Source organism: Giraffa tippelskirchi, chromosome 8 (genome assembly GCF_054371585.1).
Source record: "Giraffa tippelskirchi isolate mGirTip1 chromosome 8, T2T-mGirTip1v1.2.pri, whole genome shotgun sequence".
Taxonomy (NCBI): Eukaryota; Metazoa; Chordata; class Mammalia; order Artiodactyla; family Giraffidae; genus Giraffa; species Giraffa tippelskirchi.
In genome coordinates this window covers 108,050,707-108,069,519 of record NC_137282.1, presented here as the reverse complement: position 1 = coordinate 108,069,519, position 18,813 = coordinate 108,050,707, and the positions used below count along the sequence as shown (strand labels likewise).

The 18,813-nt window shown below is 39.9% G+C and overlaps 2 protein-coding genes and 1 pseudogene across 33 annotated transcripts in view; 1 reads left to right on the top strand and 2 right to left on the bottom strand.

Moving 5' to 3' along the window:
* The window catches only part of NAIP (NLR family apoptosis inhibitory protein), a 52,898-nt gene extending 45,602 nt beyond the window's left edge, over positions 1-7,296 (bottom strand). The window contains exon 1 of the mRNA XM_081518471.1: positions 7,128-7,296. Within this exon, the coding sequence (XP_081374597.1) occupies positions 7,128-7,139 (12 nt within the window). The 5' untranslated portion in view covers positions 7,140-7,296. The remainder of the gene's footprint in view (positions 1-7,127) is intronic.
* Positions 1-18,813, bottom strand: part of LOC145516810 (general transcription factor IIH subunit 2) — a 44,520-nt gene that overhangs the window by 7,556 nt on the left and 18,151 nt on the right. For 10 of the 32 annotated variants that reach the window (XM_081518476.1, XM_081518497.1, XM_081518499.1 and 7 more), the window contains 3 exons: positions 17,490-17,529; positions 15,895-16,006; positions 9,211-9,662 (listed from right to left, as the gene is read on the bottom strand). In XM_081518476.1, the coding sequence (XP_081374602.1) occupies positions 9,592-9,662; positions 15,895-16,006; positions 17,490-17,529 (223 nt within the window). In that variant the 3' untranslated portion in view covers positions 9,211-9,591. Of the gene's footprint in view, positions 1-7,127; positions 7,297-8,469; positions 9,154-9,210; positions 9,663-11,889; positions 13,859-14,670; positions 15,555-15,811; positions 16,007-17,489; positions 17,530-18,813 lie in introns of those variants that run through there. The other 22 variants (XM_081518505.1, XM_081518494.1, XM_081518507.1 and 19 more) reach the window with 6 other exon arrangements.
* LOC145517075 (FGGY carbohydrate kinase domain-containing protein-like) lies at positions 4,974-6,900 on the top strand (annotated as a pseudogene).

The window sequence follows — 18,813 nt, the reverse complement described above, 5'->3', positions numbered from 1 at the left end:
TCTTGGTATGGGTCTTTCTACATTTACTGAACCCAGTGGACTTGTTTCAAGCTGAACGTGTGGGCCTCCCACCACTCTTGGAAAATTTTCTTCTATAATTTCTTTGGTAATTTCCTACTGCCTACTATTCTATTTTCACTCTTTCTGGTATTCCCATTATTCAGATGGGAATTTATCACCAAAGTTCTTTTTTTTTTGCTCATATATTCTCTCCGTCCTTTGGCTGTACTTTCTGGGAGACTTCCTCTTTACTATCTTCCAACTTTCCAATAGTAATTCTAAATTCAGCAATTATACTTTCAATTTCCCACAGCTCTTTTTTGTCTGTTTCTTTCACGAGATCTAATTTTCTTAGCCAACGTAATTTTTTTAATCTCTCCAGCAATACTGTTGAATGACAAAACTAAAACGAGTTTGTTGCTCTTTAGTCAAGGGAAAACAATCCGTGGACTGGAGGAGCACAGTGTCTCACGGCAATGGAGTGCTGCTCCAAAGGGAAGGTCGGGGGTGGGGGGGAGAGTAAAGGTAGGTTTTATGGGGAAGAGATGTGATTGGCCAGGAGGTCAGGGATTCATTAAAGGGTAGCATTTCTTGTTTTCTAGGGTCAGGCAAAACTAGGTAAAGCTGAGTTGGGGGGATTGTGATTGGTGTATACTAGGTTTCGTTGACAGGTGTTTCCTTTAAGTGCTGGCTGACCTGGATTTAGATTTGTGACTTGGGCCAGGCCACCGAGGTAGTCCCCATTTTGTGGGTCTGATGTACAAATTATCTTTATCAGTACTAATTCAAATAGAGTTCATCTGTCTCCTGAACTGTTTTCTCCAAGGCTAATTACTATTTACCTTTATGTTGAGATTTTTCACATTACCAGCTTTCCTCAAATGTGTACAGATCCATGGTTTTCAATTCATGTTTGAAAATTAGGCGACTGCAAAGCAGATTGATCAAAATTCTGGTTAAAGAGTCTGATTAAAAGCCATGTGAGTGTGATCTGAACTTTACAGAGGAAGATTGGGGAGCTAAGACTTGCCCAGGAGAAGCCCTCAACTTCAGAGAAACACCTCAGAAAATGATTTCAAGTCAGTTGTAAAGTCAGAGATCAGTTCAGTTCAGTCACTCAGTCATGTACGACTCTTTGCAACTCCATGAACTGGAGCATGCCAGGCCTCCCTGTCCATCACCAGCTCCTGGAGTCCACCCAAACCCATGTCCATCGAGTCAATGATGCCATCCAACCATCTCATCCTCTGTCACCCCCTTCTCCTCCTGCCCTCAATCTTTCCCAGCATCAGGATCTTTTCAAATGAGTCAGCTCTTTGCATAAGGTATTGCATCCAAAGTATTGAAGTTTCAGCTTCAACATCAGTCCTTCTAATGAACAACCAGGACTGACCTCCTTTAGGATGGACTGGTTGGATCTCCTTGTAGTCCAAGGGACTCTCAAGAGTCTTCTCCAACACCACAGTTCACAAGTATCAATTCTTCAGTGCTCAGCTTTCTTTATAGTCCAACTCTCACATCCATACATGACCACTGGAAAAACCAGAGCCTTGACTATCCGGACCTTTGTTGGCAAAGTAACATCTCTGCTTTTTAATATGCTGTCTAGGTTAGTCATAACTTTCCTTCCAAGGAGTTAAGCGTCTTTTAATTTCATGGCTGCAATCACCATCAGCAGTGATTTTGGAGCCCAGAAAAATAAAGTCTGCCACTGTTTCCACTGTTTGCCCATCTATCTGCCATGAAGTGATGGGACTGGATGCCACAATTTTAGTTTTCTGAATGTTGAGCTTTAAGCCAACTTTTTCACTCTCCTCTTTCACTTTCATCAAGAGGCTCTTTAGTTCTTCTTCACTTTCTGCCATAAGGGTGGTGTCATCTGCATATCTGAGGTTATTGATATTTCTCCCAGAAATCTTGATTCCAGCTTGTGTTTCTTCCAGCCCAGCATTTCTCATGATGTACTCTGCATATAAGTTAAATAAGCAGGGTGACAATATACAGCCTTGATGTACTCCTTTTTCTATTTGGAACCAGTCTGTTGTTCCATGTCCAGTTCTAACTGTTGCTTCCTGACCTGCATACAGGTTTCTCAAGAGGTAGGTCAGGTGGTCTGGTATGCCCATCTCTTTCAGGATTTTCCACAGTTTATTGTGATCCACACAGTCAAAGGCTTTGGCATAGTCAATAAAGCAGAAATAGATGTTTTTCTGAACTCTCTTGCTTTTTCGATGATCCAGCGGATGTTGGCAATTTGATCTCTGGTTCCTCTGCCTTTTCTAAAACCAGCTTGAACATCCTGAAGTTCACGGTTCACGTATTGCTGAAGCCTGCCTTGGAGAATCTTAAGCATTACTTTACTAGCATGTGAGATGAGTGCAACTGTGCGGTAGTCTGAGCATTCTTTGGCATTGTCTTTCTTTGGGATTGGAATGAAAACTGACCTTTTCCAGTCCTGTGGCCACTGCTGAGTCCTCCAGATTTGCTGGCATATTGAGTGCAGCACTTTCACAGCGTCATCTTTCAGGATTTGAAATAGCTCAACTGGAATTCCATCACCTCCACTAGCTTTGTTGGGACTGATGCTTCCCAAGGCCCACTTGACTTCACATTCCAGGATGTCTGGCTCTAGGTGAGTGATCACACCATCGTGACTATTTGGGTCGTGAAGATCTTTTTTGTATAGTTCTTCTGTGTATTCTTGCCACCTCTTCTTAATATCTTCTGCTTCTGTTAGGTCCATACCATTTCTGTCCTTTATTGTGCCCATCTTTGCATGAAATGTTCCCTTTCAGAGACAGCAGAGATAGCAGCTGAAAACTCATCTGAGGAACATAAAAAGTGCAATTTTTGAAGGATTCTTTGTTTGGGGATGCCCAGGACCCACACTAGCTCCTCTAAGTCAGTTTACTCCATTTTTTTTTTTAGAAGAGAATTATCCACTAATGTTTTGCCTTAGTGGTAACACCTGCATAGTAAACAGTCTGATGGTGGGGCAGATGCAGCTGGCAGTCTCTCAGAGATTTTTCAGTTAGTCCCTTGGTTTTCCTGCCCGCCAGGTCATTCCTTCCCGCGTTCTTAGCTGGCATTCTGGCCCACCTGCTGCTCCAGGGTTCTGTACAAGGTACACAGTCTCCCAGGTGTTACATGTGCATTCAGCTTGTGGGCTCTGTCAGTCTGCTTCATTGGTTACTACTATTTGAGTTTCTATCTTCCAAAAATTTGTTAAAATATTCTGTGTGCTGATGGTCCCCTCCTGCTTTCTTAATTTTTCTGGGTTTATAAGTTCAAAAATCATTTCAATAATATTATGCATAATAACTAAAATTTGTTTAGCCCCTACTACTTGCCAGGCACAGTTCTAAGCACCTTAGATATGTCCATTTAATTTCTTTAACAGTCCAAATGAAGTAGCTATTTTTATTATCTCCATTTTACAGATGAGGAAACCCAAGCATATAGGGGTTCTGATTAATCAGTCTGGCAATGGAGTTTACACTTTTAACCACTGTGCCATAAGGCCTACATATTAAGAAAAGGCAAAAACAGGTGTCCCTCTCCATTTTGGTAGTTCAGCCAGTTGCTGAGTTACAGAGGCTGTTACCAGCCTCATTTGCACACGAACTCTTCTAGCCAAGCCCTGGTTCCACAAGGCCATCTACTCAGCCTAGAAGCAATCACTGTTAAATAGTTGACTCCTCCTAACTTTTGTATTAACACATATAACATTACAATGACAGTGTTTTTTTAGGACACTTTCCCTGGTACACCCAGCTGCTTCAGGATCAACAATCCTTTCTACAGGAAGTTCAGAGGTCAGGGGGAACTCTCTACATTGCTGACCCTTCTGCTGATAAAATTTTGCCCCATTAACCTACTTCTCACCTATAATGTTATATACACCAATGCACACTACATTTATTTTAGCACTTTGTAGATTTTGTTACCCTTATGTATTGAATTTTTTTTTTTTACTATTCTATTTTCTAAATGTTTATTGATGATATATAGGGCTCCTGCTCCACTTTTAACATTTGATTGTAAATATTCTTGAATTGTCTAAGTAGATATTTGTATTATCTGAATATTATGATAGTTTTGTCTTTAACATCATTTTCTTTTTGAATCAAGTATATCCTTTAATATAATGTTGCTTAATAACAGTGATAATAGATATCTTATTCTTGACTTCGGCAGGAATTCTAAAGTTTGAAGATATCTAGTAGACACCCTTTATTAGTTGAAAGAGCTTCTCTTTTACTCCTAGTGACAGGAAAAACATCTGCCGTCTTAAGTGGATAAAGATATACATACCACCTCTATATAGCAGAAAGGGGAAAAAAATCTCCAAAGAAAGAAAATGTGGGTAGCCAAAAAACAGACACCAAATGTCCACTACACAATCTGAAAAGAGAATCTGACATTTTGAGTTTTAAAATAATACTATTTTCAATGCCTTTTTTTAACCAAAACATGCATACACACCTAGAAAGAAGTATCATTTAGTCAGTTTAGGGCACAGGTATGTATCTCATTGTGGCTTTAATTTAATGACTTATTTGGTTATTCATATATTTCCTTCGGTAAGGTGATCAAATCTCTCACCCATTTCTTACTTTTTGGTTGCGTCAGGTCTTCCTTGCTGCTCGTGGGCTTTTCCTAGTTGCAGAGAGTGGGGGTTACTCTCTAGCTACGGCATGCGGGCTTCTTAATTGTGGCTTAAGAACTGGTCTCTCTTGTTGCGGAGCACGGACTCGAGGTGCACAGACTTCAGGAGTTGTGGCACATGAGCTTAGTTGCTCAGTGGCATGTGGGATCTTCCTGGACCAGGGAACGAACCTGCGTCTCCTGCAATGGCAGATGGATTCTTATCCACTGTACCACCAGGGAAGTCCTTGCCCATTTTTAAGTTGGGTTGTTTAGTAGAAGGATTCTAGGGTGGTGCTTGACAGTACTGCTGTCCTCATGGTAGAATGAGCTTGCCAAAGCAGCTGCCACCAGCATCTCTGTCCCCAGGGAGTGACTGGAGCTGTGAGCGTGCACAGCCACACCTATGAGGGAAAGCCAGTGACATCAAGGCTGGCTGTAATCTGTGGAACCTCTTGTCACGTGGGGATAGGCACAAAACTGAATTTTTCTACCAAGCCTCTGGGCACTTGTTTTTAGCCATGGTCCCTGGGTCTTGGCTGAATGAAAGTGGTCAGTGTTGGTGGAAAATTGATAGATCACATGGAACAGGGTCACGCCAACTTTCCAGATGCCAAGTGTATACGCTATTTAAACAGTCACCTGGATCTGAGTAAAAAGGCTTAGCTTGTGGGGTTCCTCACTGTTGATTTACATGTTTGGTGAGATTTCCACAGCAACCAGTCTCCTTCAGCAGATCTGACACTAAAGGGCATGGCCTCTGGATTGAGACATTTGAAGTTTTAAAGTAATACTATTTTCAATGCCTTTTTTTAATCAAAACATGCATACACACCTTGAGAGCTGTATCATTTAGCCATTTTAGGGCATAGGCATGTATCTCATTGTGGCTTTAATTTAATGACTTCATTGCCTATTCATACATTTCTTTTTTCAAGGCCTCTGGACCTTGACGATCTTGCCATTCTCTACCTGCTTTCAAGGCGTGCATCAGTACAGAAGCCAGGTAGGCAGCTGGGCACCCTGTCAGCACTCTCTTCTTGTGTGGGGGCCTGAGCAAGAATCCCTTGTCTGTGCACATGTGTACAGACATTACTGGCGGGCCTGTGGTCCTGTCACAGAGGTGGACTCTGTCCTTGTGGGTGCTGCTAGTCTGAGAGCTTGTGCCTCAGGATGTTTCACTTTTGTACAGGAGGCCATGGCAAAGAATGAGCCAAGTTAGGAAAGCTGTGCTTTTCAGATGAGAGGATAAAAGATATCACAACAAGAAATATCAAATATTCCTGAAGCTGGTTGAACACCAGAAAGAGTATGCAACAATCAAGAAAGGTCTGACAAAGCCTGCAGGTGCTAATGCCAGATTTTATGTCACTGCACTGGGGACGTTGGTCATTTCAGCATATATTGAGGACCCTTTGAAGAAGGCAATGGCACCCCACTCCAGTACTCTTGCCTGGAAAATCCCATGGACGGAGGAGCCTGGTAGGCTGCAGTCCATGGGGTCACTAAGAGTCGGACACGACTGAGTGACTTCACTTTCACTTTTCCCTTTCATGAATTGGAGAAGAAAATGGCAACCCACTCCAGTGTTCTTGCCTGGAGAATCCCAGGGATGGCGGAGCCTGGTGGGCTGCCATCTATGGGGTCGCACAGAGTCGGACATGACTGAAGCGACTTAGCAGCAGCAGCAGCAGACATCATTTCATGATTTCTGTATTGTCTTTCAATTTAAAAAAACCTAGGACATGTGCAGTCAGAAAAAAGTAAAAATAAGATAAATTGGTCATTTACCTTTTATTATTGAACTACAAGAATTGTTTGTATATTTTTAGACACCAGTCCTTTGTTATATGTTTGCACTGCAAACATGTTCTCCCCGTCTATGAACTCTTTTTGCTTTCTTAATGGAGTATTCCAAAGCAGATGTTTTAAATTTTGATGAAGTCTGACTTCAATTTTCTCCTTTTAAGATAGATGCTTTTTGTGTCCTAAGAAATCATCAGCTACTCTTAAGGTTGTGATGATGTTCTAAAAATTAACATTTGTGTGGTTTTAAAAAATTAGATGTCAACATTTAAAACTTAGGGAATTCACTTAAAAGTCCAGTTTTTCAGTTTCTATTTAAATATTAAAATATACAGTCTGAGGGAAACTATATTTTCAGAAATAAAAAACAGGTTGGAGCTGAGTAATAGTTACCTCCTTTGAAAAAACTTTTTTCTTCTGGACTAGGTAACAGATGACCATGTATAAAATTCAAAAGGTACAAAAGGGTGTACTGAGAAAACTACATCTCTCTACCCCTGCTCCAAACATCCAGAGGCTGCCTCCTGCATATGGAACCAGTACTTTACAGGTGCTTACCACTCTGCATTAACCTGGCTCCTTTTCAACTATTTGCATAACCTGCCTGGTCCCCTCAGGCATTTGAATTTGCACCAGAGCCCATTTCACAGCCTCTCTTCCGCATTCCCACGCACTTGGTAAATCATCAGCACTGTCACATGGACTTCTTTACAGGTCCGCCTGGTAGGCTAGGAGGGTCACAGGGCCACACGGTCAGGGTTTGTCTCCTCTTCTTGGTATCTATATCCAGACACCCAGGGTCTCATCAGACAGACAGCAGATGTACAAGGTTTGCTGAGTGAACTAATGGATAAATGAACAACCTGTGCATTACTTCCTGTGCCCTGGCCTGAGGTGTGACTCAAGTAACAATTTAGTCAGGTGAAATCAAGAATTTATATCCCATAAGGACTCCATCTATGTCCCCAGCCCACCGTGTAACAGGTCTCCATAGAACAGAATTGGAACACACGGAAAGAAAACAATGACTCTCTTATTCTTACAGAACTGGACCCCAAAGGAGTATTAGGACACTCTGAGGCTATTTCTCAGAAGCATGATGATCTCCTATGTTCTTTTCTTCCTTACTATAGGCCCTAGGGATTCACGGTTCTTGCCCTTTCTCCTAAACTCTCACCCACTACAGACAGGGGAATTCTACTGCCCCACTTCCCAAGGGCTGGTTGTACCACCCTTTCTTTTCACCATTCATGAAGGCATTTCATGTTATAAGTGTGCTGATCACTACAGAGATATAGACAGCTGAACACAGAGACAAACGAGGAATTTCACAAAGTAATTGAGAAATCTTACAAAATGTTTACAGTTCCTCTTCCCTACTGCCATTCTGAGCAACAGTGAAAGTGAAAGTCACTCAGTCATGTCTGACTCTTTGTGACCCCGTGGACTATACAGTCCATAGAATTCTCCAGGTCAGAATACTAGAGTGGGTTGCGATCCCCTCCTTCAGGGAATCTTCCCAACCCAGGGACTGAACCCAGGTCTCCCACATTGCAGGCGGATTCTTTACCAGCTGAGCCACAAGGGAAGCCCAAGAATACTGGAGTGGGTAGCCTATCCCTTCTCCAGGGGATCTTCCTGATCCAGGAATCGAACTGGGGTCTCCTGCATCGTAGGTGGATTCTTTACCAACTGAGCTATCGGGGAAGCCACCTCTGAGCAGCAGAATCCCTGTTTTTCCCTCACTGTTTAAACATAAGTTAGTGTTTCAAATGTGACATGTACTCAGATATATAGTGGGTCAACTTGTGCTCCTCAACTACAAGACTTAACATGCTTTTAATCTAATTACTTATCTTCTTCAGCCTCCACACAGTACTGCCATCTTCACCTTGTAGTTACTCTAGGGCAAACAAGGTCACAACAAAACAGAAATAGTGCACATACTGCCACATATAGTTGGAACATATTGTTTACAGTATGACCCAAATAAATGAAAAAGCAATTTTACGACAGTTCATCTTCAACCTCCAGCTCCACACACACTACTTTATTTCATGAACGTGATTGCTTTCAGGTCCTTAACTAATAACTAACATTAGTTACTTTACTTTCGTCTCACCACAACTTCCCACGATTCCATAAATTTTATTATTTTGAATACTAAACTATATAAAAATATTTCAGCATAATTCTTACTCTCATCCATTGTTCTATAGTTTCCTATGTATTCTTCCAGTGTTTTCTTTTATTTTTAAACTTTATTTTTATTTTTTTGGCTGCACGGTACAGCTTGTGAGATCTTAGTTCCGCAACCAGGGATCAAACCTGTGCCTGCTGCACTGGAAGCACAGCGTCCTAACCACTGGGCTGTCAGGGAATTCCCTTATATTTTTTTTAAAGATTTATTTATTTTTTGGCTGTCGTGGCTCTTGGTTGCTGTGCACAGGCTTTCTCTGGTTGCAGTGTGCAGGCGTCTCATTGTGGTGGCTTCTCCTGTTGAGGAGCACAGGCTCCAGGCCCGTGGGCTGCAGTGGCTGCGGCTCCTGGGCTCTGGAGTGCAGGCTCAGTAGCTGTGGTGCACGGACTCAGCTGCTCCAAGGCATGTGGGATCTTCCTGGACCCGGGATCGAACAGGTGTCCCTTATGTTCCAAGACTGATTCTTAACCATTACACCACCAGGGAGGCCCCCAAATTCCCTCATTAAAAAAAAAACAAAACAGCTTTCGTGACATATACTTCACATACCATACAACTTAAACCTATTCAAAGTGTGTAATTCAGTGGTTTTTAGTACATTCACAGAGTTGAACAATCATCACCACAATCAATCTTACATTTTCATCAGTCCAAAAACAAACTCCATATTCATTAACACTCACTCTTGCCCCCAGCTGTCTGTAGTATTCCCCTGTGATCTTTATTTCTGTGAGGTCCAAAGTGATGTTTCCTCTTTTACTCTTGATTTCAGTAATTTGAGTCCTCTTTTTCTCTTGGTCAGCTTAGCAAAATATTTGTCAACTGGATGGACTAACTTTTGGTTTCACCAATTTCCTCTATTGCTTTCCACTGCTTCTTCTTGCAAATACAAATATATATTTTTATTTTTCTTTCTTCCTTACATAGCAGGTAGCATATTATATATCCTGAACACTAGTATATTCTGAAGGGTATACTTTTGGCAGAAGGAAAATGATCCTCAACAGATCTAAGATATAAGAATAAATCAAGAGCCAAGAAAGTGGTAAATATGTGATTAAATCATGATAAACACTAACTGGTTAAAACAAATATAAATGTCTAGTGAAACACCAAAAGAAATATACAATGGTAATAATATATAAGGAAGGAAGGAGGTAAATGAGGTTAAATATATTATCTGTGGGGAGGGCAAAGGTACAAGTTAACTATAAGTCTGATGTTATGTAGGACTACTGGAAGCAATGCTTCCTCAGATTCTCTTGGCCACTTCCTTCTTTCCAAGGTGCTGCCTGCCTCCACCTCTGCACTGCTGCTGCCTTTGCCCAGTTTCCTGAGCTGTCTGGAGTCCAAATTGAAGTGCACCAAGCCTATCTGACTTTACACAATTGGGTGCAATGCCATACCACTGACTTCTTTCAGTTCAGTTCAGTTGCTCAGTCCTATCCAACTTGTTGTGACCCCACGGACTACAGCACGCCAGGCTTCCTTGTCCATCACCAACTCCCAGAGCTTGCTCAAACTCATGTTCACTGAGTCAGTGATGCCATCCAACCACCTCATCCTGTGTCATCCCCTTCTCCTCCTGCCTTCAATCTTTCCCAGCATCAGGGTCTTTTCAAATGAATCAGTTCTTCACATCAGGTGGCCAAAGTATTGGAGCTTCAGCTTCAGCATCAGCCCTTCCAATGAATATTCAGGACTGATTTCCTTTAGGATGGACTGGTTTGACCTCCTTGCAGTCCAAGGGACTCTCAAGAGTCTTCTCGAAAATCACAGTTCAAAAGTATCAATTCTTCGGTGCTCACCTTTCTTTATGGTCCAACTCTCACATCCATACATGACTACTGGAAAAACCATAGCTTTACCTATATGGACCTTTGTCAGCAAAGTAATGTCTCTGCTTTTTAATATGCTGTCTAGGTTGGTCATAGCTTTTCTTCCAAGGAGCAAGCCTCTTTTAATTTCATGGCTACAGTCACCATCTGCAGTGATTTTGAAGCTCACGAATATAAAGTCTGTCACTCTTTCCACTGTTTCCCCATCTATTGCCGTGAAGTGATGGGACCGGATGCCATGATCTTTGTTTTTTGAATGCCGAGTTTTAAGCCAGCTTTTTCACTCTCCTCTTTCACTTTCATCAGGAGGCTCTTTAGTTCTTCTTCGCTTTCTGCCATAAGGGTGGTGTCATCTGCATATCTGAGGTTATTGATATTTCTCCCGGCAATCTTTCCAGCTTGTGCTTTATCCAGCCCAGTGTTTCTCATTATGTACTCTACATATAAGTTAAATAAGCTGGGTGACAATATACAGCCTTGACGCACTCCTTTCCCAATTTGGAACCCGTCTGTTGTTCCATGTTCAGTTCTAACTGTTGCTTCCTGACCTGTATACAGATTTCTCAGGAGGCAGGTCAGGTGGTCTGATATTCCCATCTCTTTAAGAATTTTCCACAGTTTGTTGTGATCCACCCAGTAAAAGGCTTTGGTGTAGTCAATGAAGCAGAAGTAGATGTTTTTCTGGGATTCTCTTGCTTTTTCTATGATCAAACAGATGTTGGCAATTTGATCTCTGGTTCCTCTGCCTTTTCTAAATCCAGCTTGAACACCTGGAAGTTCTCAGTTAACGTACTGTTGAAAACTAGCTTGGAGAATTTTGAACATTACTTTGCTAGCGTGGGAGATGAGTGCAACTGTGCAGTAGTTTGAATATTCTTTGGCACTGCCTTTCTTTGGGATTGAAAAGAAAACTGACCTTTTCCAGTCCTGTGGCCACTGCTGAGTTTTCCATATTTGCTGGCATACTGAGTGCAGCACTTTCACAGCATCATCTTTTAGGATTTGAAATAGTTTAACTGGAATTCCATCACTTCCACTAGCTTTGTTTGCAGTGATGCTTCCAAAGGCTCATTTGACTTCGCATACCAGGATGTCGGGCTGATCACACCATCATGATTATCTGGGTCGTGAAGATCTTCTTTGTACAGTTCTTCTGTGTGTTCTTGGCACCTCTTCTTAATATCTTCTGCTTCTGTTAGGTCCATACTATTTCTGTCCTTTACTGAGCCCATCTTTGCATGAAATGTTCCCTTAGTATCTCTAATTTTCTTGACGAGATTTCTAGTCTTCCCCATTCTGTTGTTTTCCTCTATTTCTTCACACTGATCACTTAGGAAGGCTTTCTTATCTCTCCTTGCTATTCTTTGGAACTCTGCATTCTGATGGATATATCTTTCCTTTTCTCTTTTGCCTTTCACTTCTCTTTTTTTCTCAGCTATTTGTAATGCCTCCTCAGACAACCATTTTGCCTTTTTCCATTTCTTTTTCTTGGGGATGATTTTGATCACAGCCTCCTGTACAATGTCACGAACCTTCTTCCATAGTTCTTCAGGCACTCTATCAGATCTAATCCCTTGAAAGTATTTGTCACTTCCACTGTATAATCGTAAGGGATTTGATTTAGGTCATACCTGAATGGTCTAGTGGTTTTCCCTACTTTTTAAAATTTAAGTCTGAATTTTGCAATAAGGAGTTCATGATCTGAGCCTCAGTCAGCTCTTGGTCTTTTTTTTGCTGACTCTGGAGAGCTTCTCCATCTTTGACTGCAAAGAATAGAATCAATCTGATTTCAGTATTGACCATCTGGTGATGTCTATGTGTAGAGTCATCTCTTGTGTTGTTGGAAGAGGGTGTTTGCTATGACCAGTGAGTTCTCTTGGCAAAACTCTGTTAGCCTTTGTTCTGCTTCACTTTGTACTCCAAGGCCAAATGTGCCTGTTATTCCAGGTATCTCTTGACTTCCTACCTTTGCATTCCAGTCCCTTATGATGAAAAGGGGATGATGAATCTTTTTTTGGTGTTAGTTCTAAAAGGTCTTATAGATCTTCATAGAACCATTCAACTTCCTTCTTTGGCATCAGTGGTTGAGGCATAGTCTTGGATTACTGTGATATTGAATGGTTTGCCTTGGAAACGAACAGAGATCATTCTGCTGTTTTTGAGATTGCACCCAAGTACTGCATTTCAGGCTCCTTTGTTGACTATAAGGGCTACTCCATTTCTTCTAAGGGATTCTTGCCCACAGTAGTAGATGTAACGGTAATCTGAATTAAATTTGCCCCTTCCAGTCCATTTTAGTTCGCTGATTCCTAAAATGTCAATGTTCACTCTTGCCATCACCTGTTTGACCACTTCCAATTTACCTTGATTCATGGGCCTAACGTTCGAGGTTCCTACGCAACACTGTTCTTTATAGCATCAGACTTTACTTGGATCACCAGTCACATCCACAACTGGGTGGTGCTTTTGCTTTGCCCCAGCCTCTTCATTCTTTCCTGAGCTATTTCTCCACTCTTCTCCAGTAGCATATTAGGCACCTACTGACCTGAGGAGTTCATCTTTCAGTATCCTATCTTTTTGCCTTTTCACACTGTTCATGGGGTTCTCAAGGCAAGAATATTGAAGTGGTCTGCCATTTCCTTCTCCAGTGGACCATGTTTTTTCAGACTCTCCACTATGACCTGTCCTTCTTCAGTGGCCCTACACAGCATGGCTCATCATTTCATTGAGTTAGACGAGGCTGTGATCCATGTGATCAGTTTGCTTAGTTTTCTGATTGTGGTTCTCACTCTGTCTGCCCTCTGAAGGATAAGGATAAGAGGCTTGTAGAAGCTTCCTGATGAGAGGGACTGGCTGTGAGGGAATCTGAGTCTTGCTCTGATGGGCAGGGCCATGCTCAGTTCAGTTTAGTTCAGTTGCTCGGTCATGTCCAACTCTTTGCGACCCCAGGGACTGCAGCACATCAGGCTTCCCTGTCCATCACTAACTCCCGGAGGTTGCTCAAACTCATGTCCATCGAGTTGGTGATGTCATCCAACCATCTCATCCTCTGTCATCCCCTTCTCCTCCTGCCTTCAATCATGCTCAGCAAATCTTCAATTTTCTCTTGATGGGTGGGGCTGACTGACTTCCTTAGCAATTACCAAAGGACAAAGAATCTACCTGCAATGTGGCAAACCTGGGTTCGATCCCTGGGTTGGGAAAATCCTCTGGAGTAGGAAACGGCAACCCACTCTAGTATTCTTGCCTGGAGAATCCCCATGGACAGAGAAGCCTGGCGGGCTGCAGTCCACGAGGTTGCAAAGAGTCGGATACGACTGAATGACTAAGCACAAAGGACCAGATGACACTGCACTGCGTGGCAGACCTTGGCCAATGGGAAACGGGAGAAGTTAGGAATCTGCATTACTCTTCCTTCCTCCCTTTGATGGACTGCACAGAGGGGCAGCTCCTCCTTATAAACAGATCTTCTGGAGACGTCCCAAACTCTTAAGTGAACACACCTGCTGGGAGATCTTCTGATTTTTCACAGCTTGTCATCAAGTCTGGCCAGCATGATAACATATTGTTTTTCCTTGTCTCACTTTCCTTTTTTTCCCTTATCTTTACATCTCTGAGCTAAACCTCCCAAATAAAGTAACAACACTTTCACCTTTGCTGGAGGTTCTACTTTCTAGAGGACCCAACTTAAGGATTTATGCGTGCTATAATTTGTAGGATAACCACTAAAAGAATAAAAATAAAGTATACAATTTCCAAACTAGTTTAGGAAAACACAGAATGGTGGAAAACAAGCAATCCAAGAAAAAGGCAAAAAAAGAAGAGAAAAATGGAGATAGAATAGCTGAAGCAAATAGCACAAAGTAGGATGGCAGATTTAAACCAAAATGTATCAGTAGGCATATTAAATATAAATGGATTGAATGCTTCAGTTAAAAGATAAAAGATTGTCAGGCATAATAAAAAAGAATATGAAGCAAAATGTATGCATTCAAAAGTATTTAAAATAAGTCTAATTTTCATAATTAATTTTAAGTCTCAAGGAGTTTTCTAATCAAACAATAGAACTCAGAAAGACATACTGCTCACAAAGGTCTGTAATGTTGAATAGTTTCCTTCATTTTTATAGTATATTGTGGAGTTCCACGAGGGAAATGAAGGCCAGAACTAACAGTGTTATCAGATCATCATTTTTATTTCTATAATCTTAAACAAGCTAGGGTTTTCTCTATAATTTTGAGACTGGAAATTCCTCCTTAAGGCTAACTAAAATATTCACCTTAACCTTGTCAATTATACTAATAAAACCCAAAAGAGATAAAGAGATAAGAGATAAAGAAGAGGCCCCAAAGGCACTCAATACCCCTTTTATATAGAGTAGTGTGGGTGTGTGTCTAATGCATTTCCAAGTAACTTTTCAAGAGGTGCCTACTCATAACCTTTCTTTTAATTCAAGTAGAGGGAGATAGGATACTCTGATTATGTTAAAGGCATCTCCTTCAAGCCACTGATACCTCTTATGGACAGAGCAGAAGGAAGGAAGATGGCAGTTACCTGGTTACCTACAGCCGAAATCTGTCTGCTTACAATGGTTCTTTACAAAGAACCATTTGGGTCTAGGCAGAGAGTATGACTCTTGGGAGAAAGATCTGTATTTATGTCTAATTATGTCTATTAGTAAGTATGTTCACACGTGTGCTGTTAAAAATGCATTTTTCTTCTAACAGCCTATAAGGGAAAAGAATCTGAAAAATAATATATATATATGTATGTATGTATGTATAACTGAAAAAAAAAAAAGAAGCATATTCCTGGGCTCCCCCCAAGACTTACTGAATAGACTCTTCAGGATGGGATTACACTGTATTTACTGATAATGTTCTTCACTAAGACTTATTATTTACAAAATCATGAATATCATAATGAAACTCAATCTAGAGTGACCAAAGTTTGTAAGTGTAAAATAAACTTACTTTTGCTAAGGAAACTTGATTCACTCTCAAAAAGGTACACCCTAAAAAGAGTTCTGCCTTTCTGCCTACAGCAGTCCACTTTCATTGAACCTGAAACACAGATCTCATCACACATTCTCACCTACATTTTTCTGATGACCCAGAGTAGGAAAGCTGAGGAGGATTAAGTTAAACAGTCCTTGGGGATGAACCTGAGTGAGGCTAACAAGGATAATTCATTAACCTGAACTATAAGGTAAATCAGATAACAAACCACCAGAATGGTGGTATTAGATATACTCCATTAAGTAAATACTTAACCAATCATTATAGAGGATGCTTTACTGTTCTTCATATTTTAACTGGAGTTTCTACTAAAGAATCATTTTATTTACAGCCGCAAATTTCTTTTTAACACATTCAATATGCATTACATGCTGGAATCAAATACCTGAAGGAACTGGAATCTTATGAATACAGCCAGGACAACAATGGAGAGAGTCATGCACAAAAACATCACAGTCCACACAGAACACATTCTGGCACACACTGCAAACATAGACCTGCAATAAAAAGAAGAAAACCTGAATTTAAAAAGTAGTTTCCAACAGTTAAGTACAGCATAGCTAGAAGACTTGCAAGTTGCTTTGCTCTTTCATATACCTATCACTTTTTCCCCACTCACCTACCTGGTTTATTAATTTCAATGTACTATATATCCTCAAATCTATGGAAATTAATTCTTTCCAAAAAATTATTCCTTAGAAATGAGGCAATAATTTTGTTTCTGAGTTCTTAAGTCCCTTGAATTATAGGATACTCTCGGTTTACTTCATTTTAAGTAATTATTTGGGGAAGACACATGAGCTTGAAATTAATGCTAGTTTTGAATACTCCGATAGGTTACTGGGGTGATTCAATTAAAAAGAGATGCACAAAAGTTTTAACAGAAATTTGTTATACCTAGGGAATTATAAAAGTTATATTCCTCTTTTAATTAAACCACTAAACAATAAGGCAAAAGACAAATATATGTATAAAATATATAAATTAGTTTATTCTTATTGTCATATTTATATAATAAATAATAAAAATGAAATAATAAGAATATTCAATCAATATTATATACATAAATACTAATGCCTTGGGGTGAAATTTCCAGGGCAACATCATACATGGATTAAAAAATCATCAAATTTCAAACAGCACAGAAGTAATTATGCTGTATTCTTAAAAACTATCAAATGAGTCAAAAAGTGATTCTAGTGAGGATGCAGCTAATGATGTCAGAGAGGCATGTAAAGCTTCATAAAATTTTTTTTTTTTTTAATGGTTTTCTTTCAGCCATGCCGCACAGCTTCTGGGAATCTCAGTTCTCTGACCAGGGACTGAAGATGGGCCATGGCAATGGAAGCACTGACTACCAACCACCAGACCATCAGAGAATTCCAAATAAAATTGTCTTATGAAATGTTAAGAGTAAAATAAAACAAGCAATCCTTTCTACTAGTATTTTATATAGTTTATATAGTTTTAAATATGGATATGCAACTAAAATAAAACTAAACAGTGACCTCTCTTATTTGCAACTTTATATAAGTTGATATGTTCAAATTGGCCCCCGTTAACATTTTAAAAAATATTTTCTCAGTGCCTCAATGGGGAGAATATACTTAAGATCTGTGGCCACTATAAATGGTAACTTCAAAATGAGTTATGAGAGTCTAAAGTAAAATAAAGAGTAAAAAACGAGAGCCTAAAGTAAAAAAAAAAAGAGAAAACTTTTAGTACTTCCAAACTAAATGCAGTTTAGCTTGCAAACTGAAGATAAAGTACTAAAATATCCTTAATAGCAAAATTAGAATGCAGAATTACAAAACAACTGTTTGTAATAGTTCCCATTTAATCTCCACCTACTGCTATACTTCTGAGGAATAACCTGATACGGTATGAGCTTGGTCTTCAACAATCTATTGAAAACTTATACTACCATTTCCTTAATATTTATTGTACAATACTTACTATTTACAAAGCACATGAACTTACATGTTGGTCTTTCAATTCCCCCTGACAGGCATAACAAAATCTGAAAAAGAAAGTTTAAGAATCATTTTGTTAAGAGTTTACTCATTAAAATAGCTCAGGAAAATCTCAGTAACAAGAATTCTCTAATTAGTAAGTACAGTTGGCCCTTGAACAAGAGGCAGTTTAGGGGTGTCAACCCTCAAGGTTAAAAATATGAGTGTAACTTTACAGTTGGCTCTCTGGCCCTCTGAATCTGCAGTTTCACATTAGAGGATTCAACCAGCTATGGAACACATAGTACTGTAGTATATATGTACCGAAAAAAACTGCATGTAAGTGGACCCTTGCATTTCAAATCTATGTTGTTCAAAGGTCAACTGCAATTATCTTTAGGCATGATTTTTAGGAGAAACAATTAAAAATACCAGTAATTTAAGAAAATTCTACATTATAACCCAAGGTTACCTGACAGCTTAAAATTTTCCTTAAACAAATTTTATTTTCATCAAGGCTAAATATGAGTATGCTTTCTTAACTGTGATTCTAGAGAAAACAATTTTCATGACTATTTTTCAACCTTCCCAAAGACAGCAGACAGCTGAAATAAGTCCAGATGAACAGAGAGAGGTTAATTTATGGCAAAAATGAATGCCTAAGGGCTTAATTTTCTCAAGGAATGGTTTAAAGAATTAAAAGTTCTCAAAACTTAATACAAAAAAGAGCAGTTCCCTTCCTACCCAACCCCCACTTCATTTACAGAGCAAATCCTTTCAAAAATTTTAACTGTTCGACAGTTACCTATGCTCACAGCTCTTAGTCTTTTCATGGCATTGGCTATGAACTTTCCACTATGGAAGATGAGATTGTAATTCTCTTTCAACCATCTTGAACCAATACAATACAGTACACACATAACAAATCCCATTCTCAATTCTTTCTATGTAGCTAAATCATTCTGGATGAAACAATATTAAATATTTAGTTTAACATCACTATATAGACATATTCAGCTGAGCCATGCCATACAACTTTTCCTCTGTGTGAAATACATTTTTTCCTGGAGTTAATAACTGTGTTATTCATAAGCTTAGTTGTCTAATTACCACCAACTCAGCCTTAACCGTTCCCTGAGAAGCCTAAATACCCTATTGTTATGTTCAGCTACATCAAGAATTCTATGGTTTCCATCTTCTGGTGACATGTCTCCTGGAGCATTCTGACCTTTTCCAGACTGGACTGACTGCTCTTCGTATCTGACAAACAAGTGTCATTTTGCGACTTCATCTTACAGTTTGCTTTAGCCACTTTTGAATTAGATAAATATTCCTATTCTCTTTCATTCATT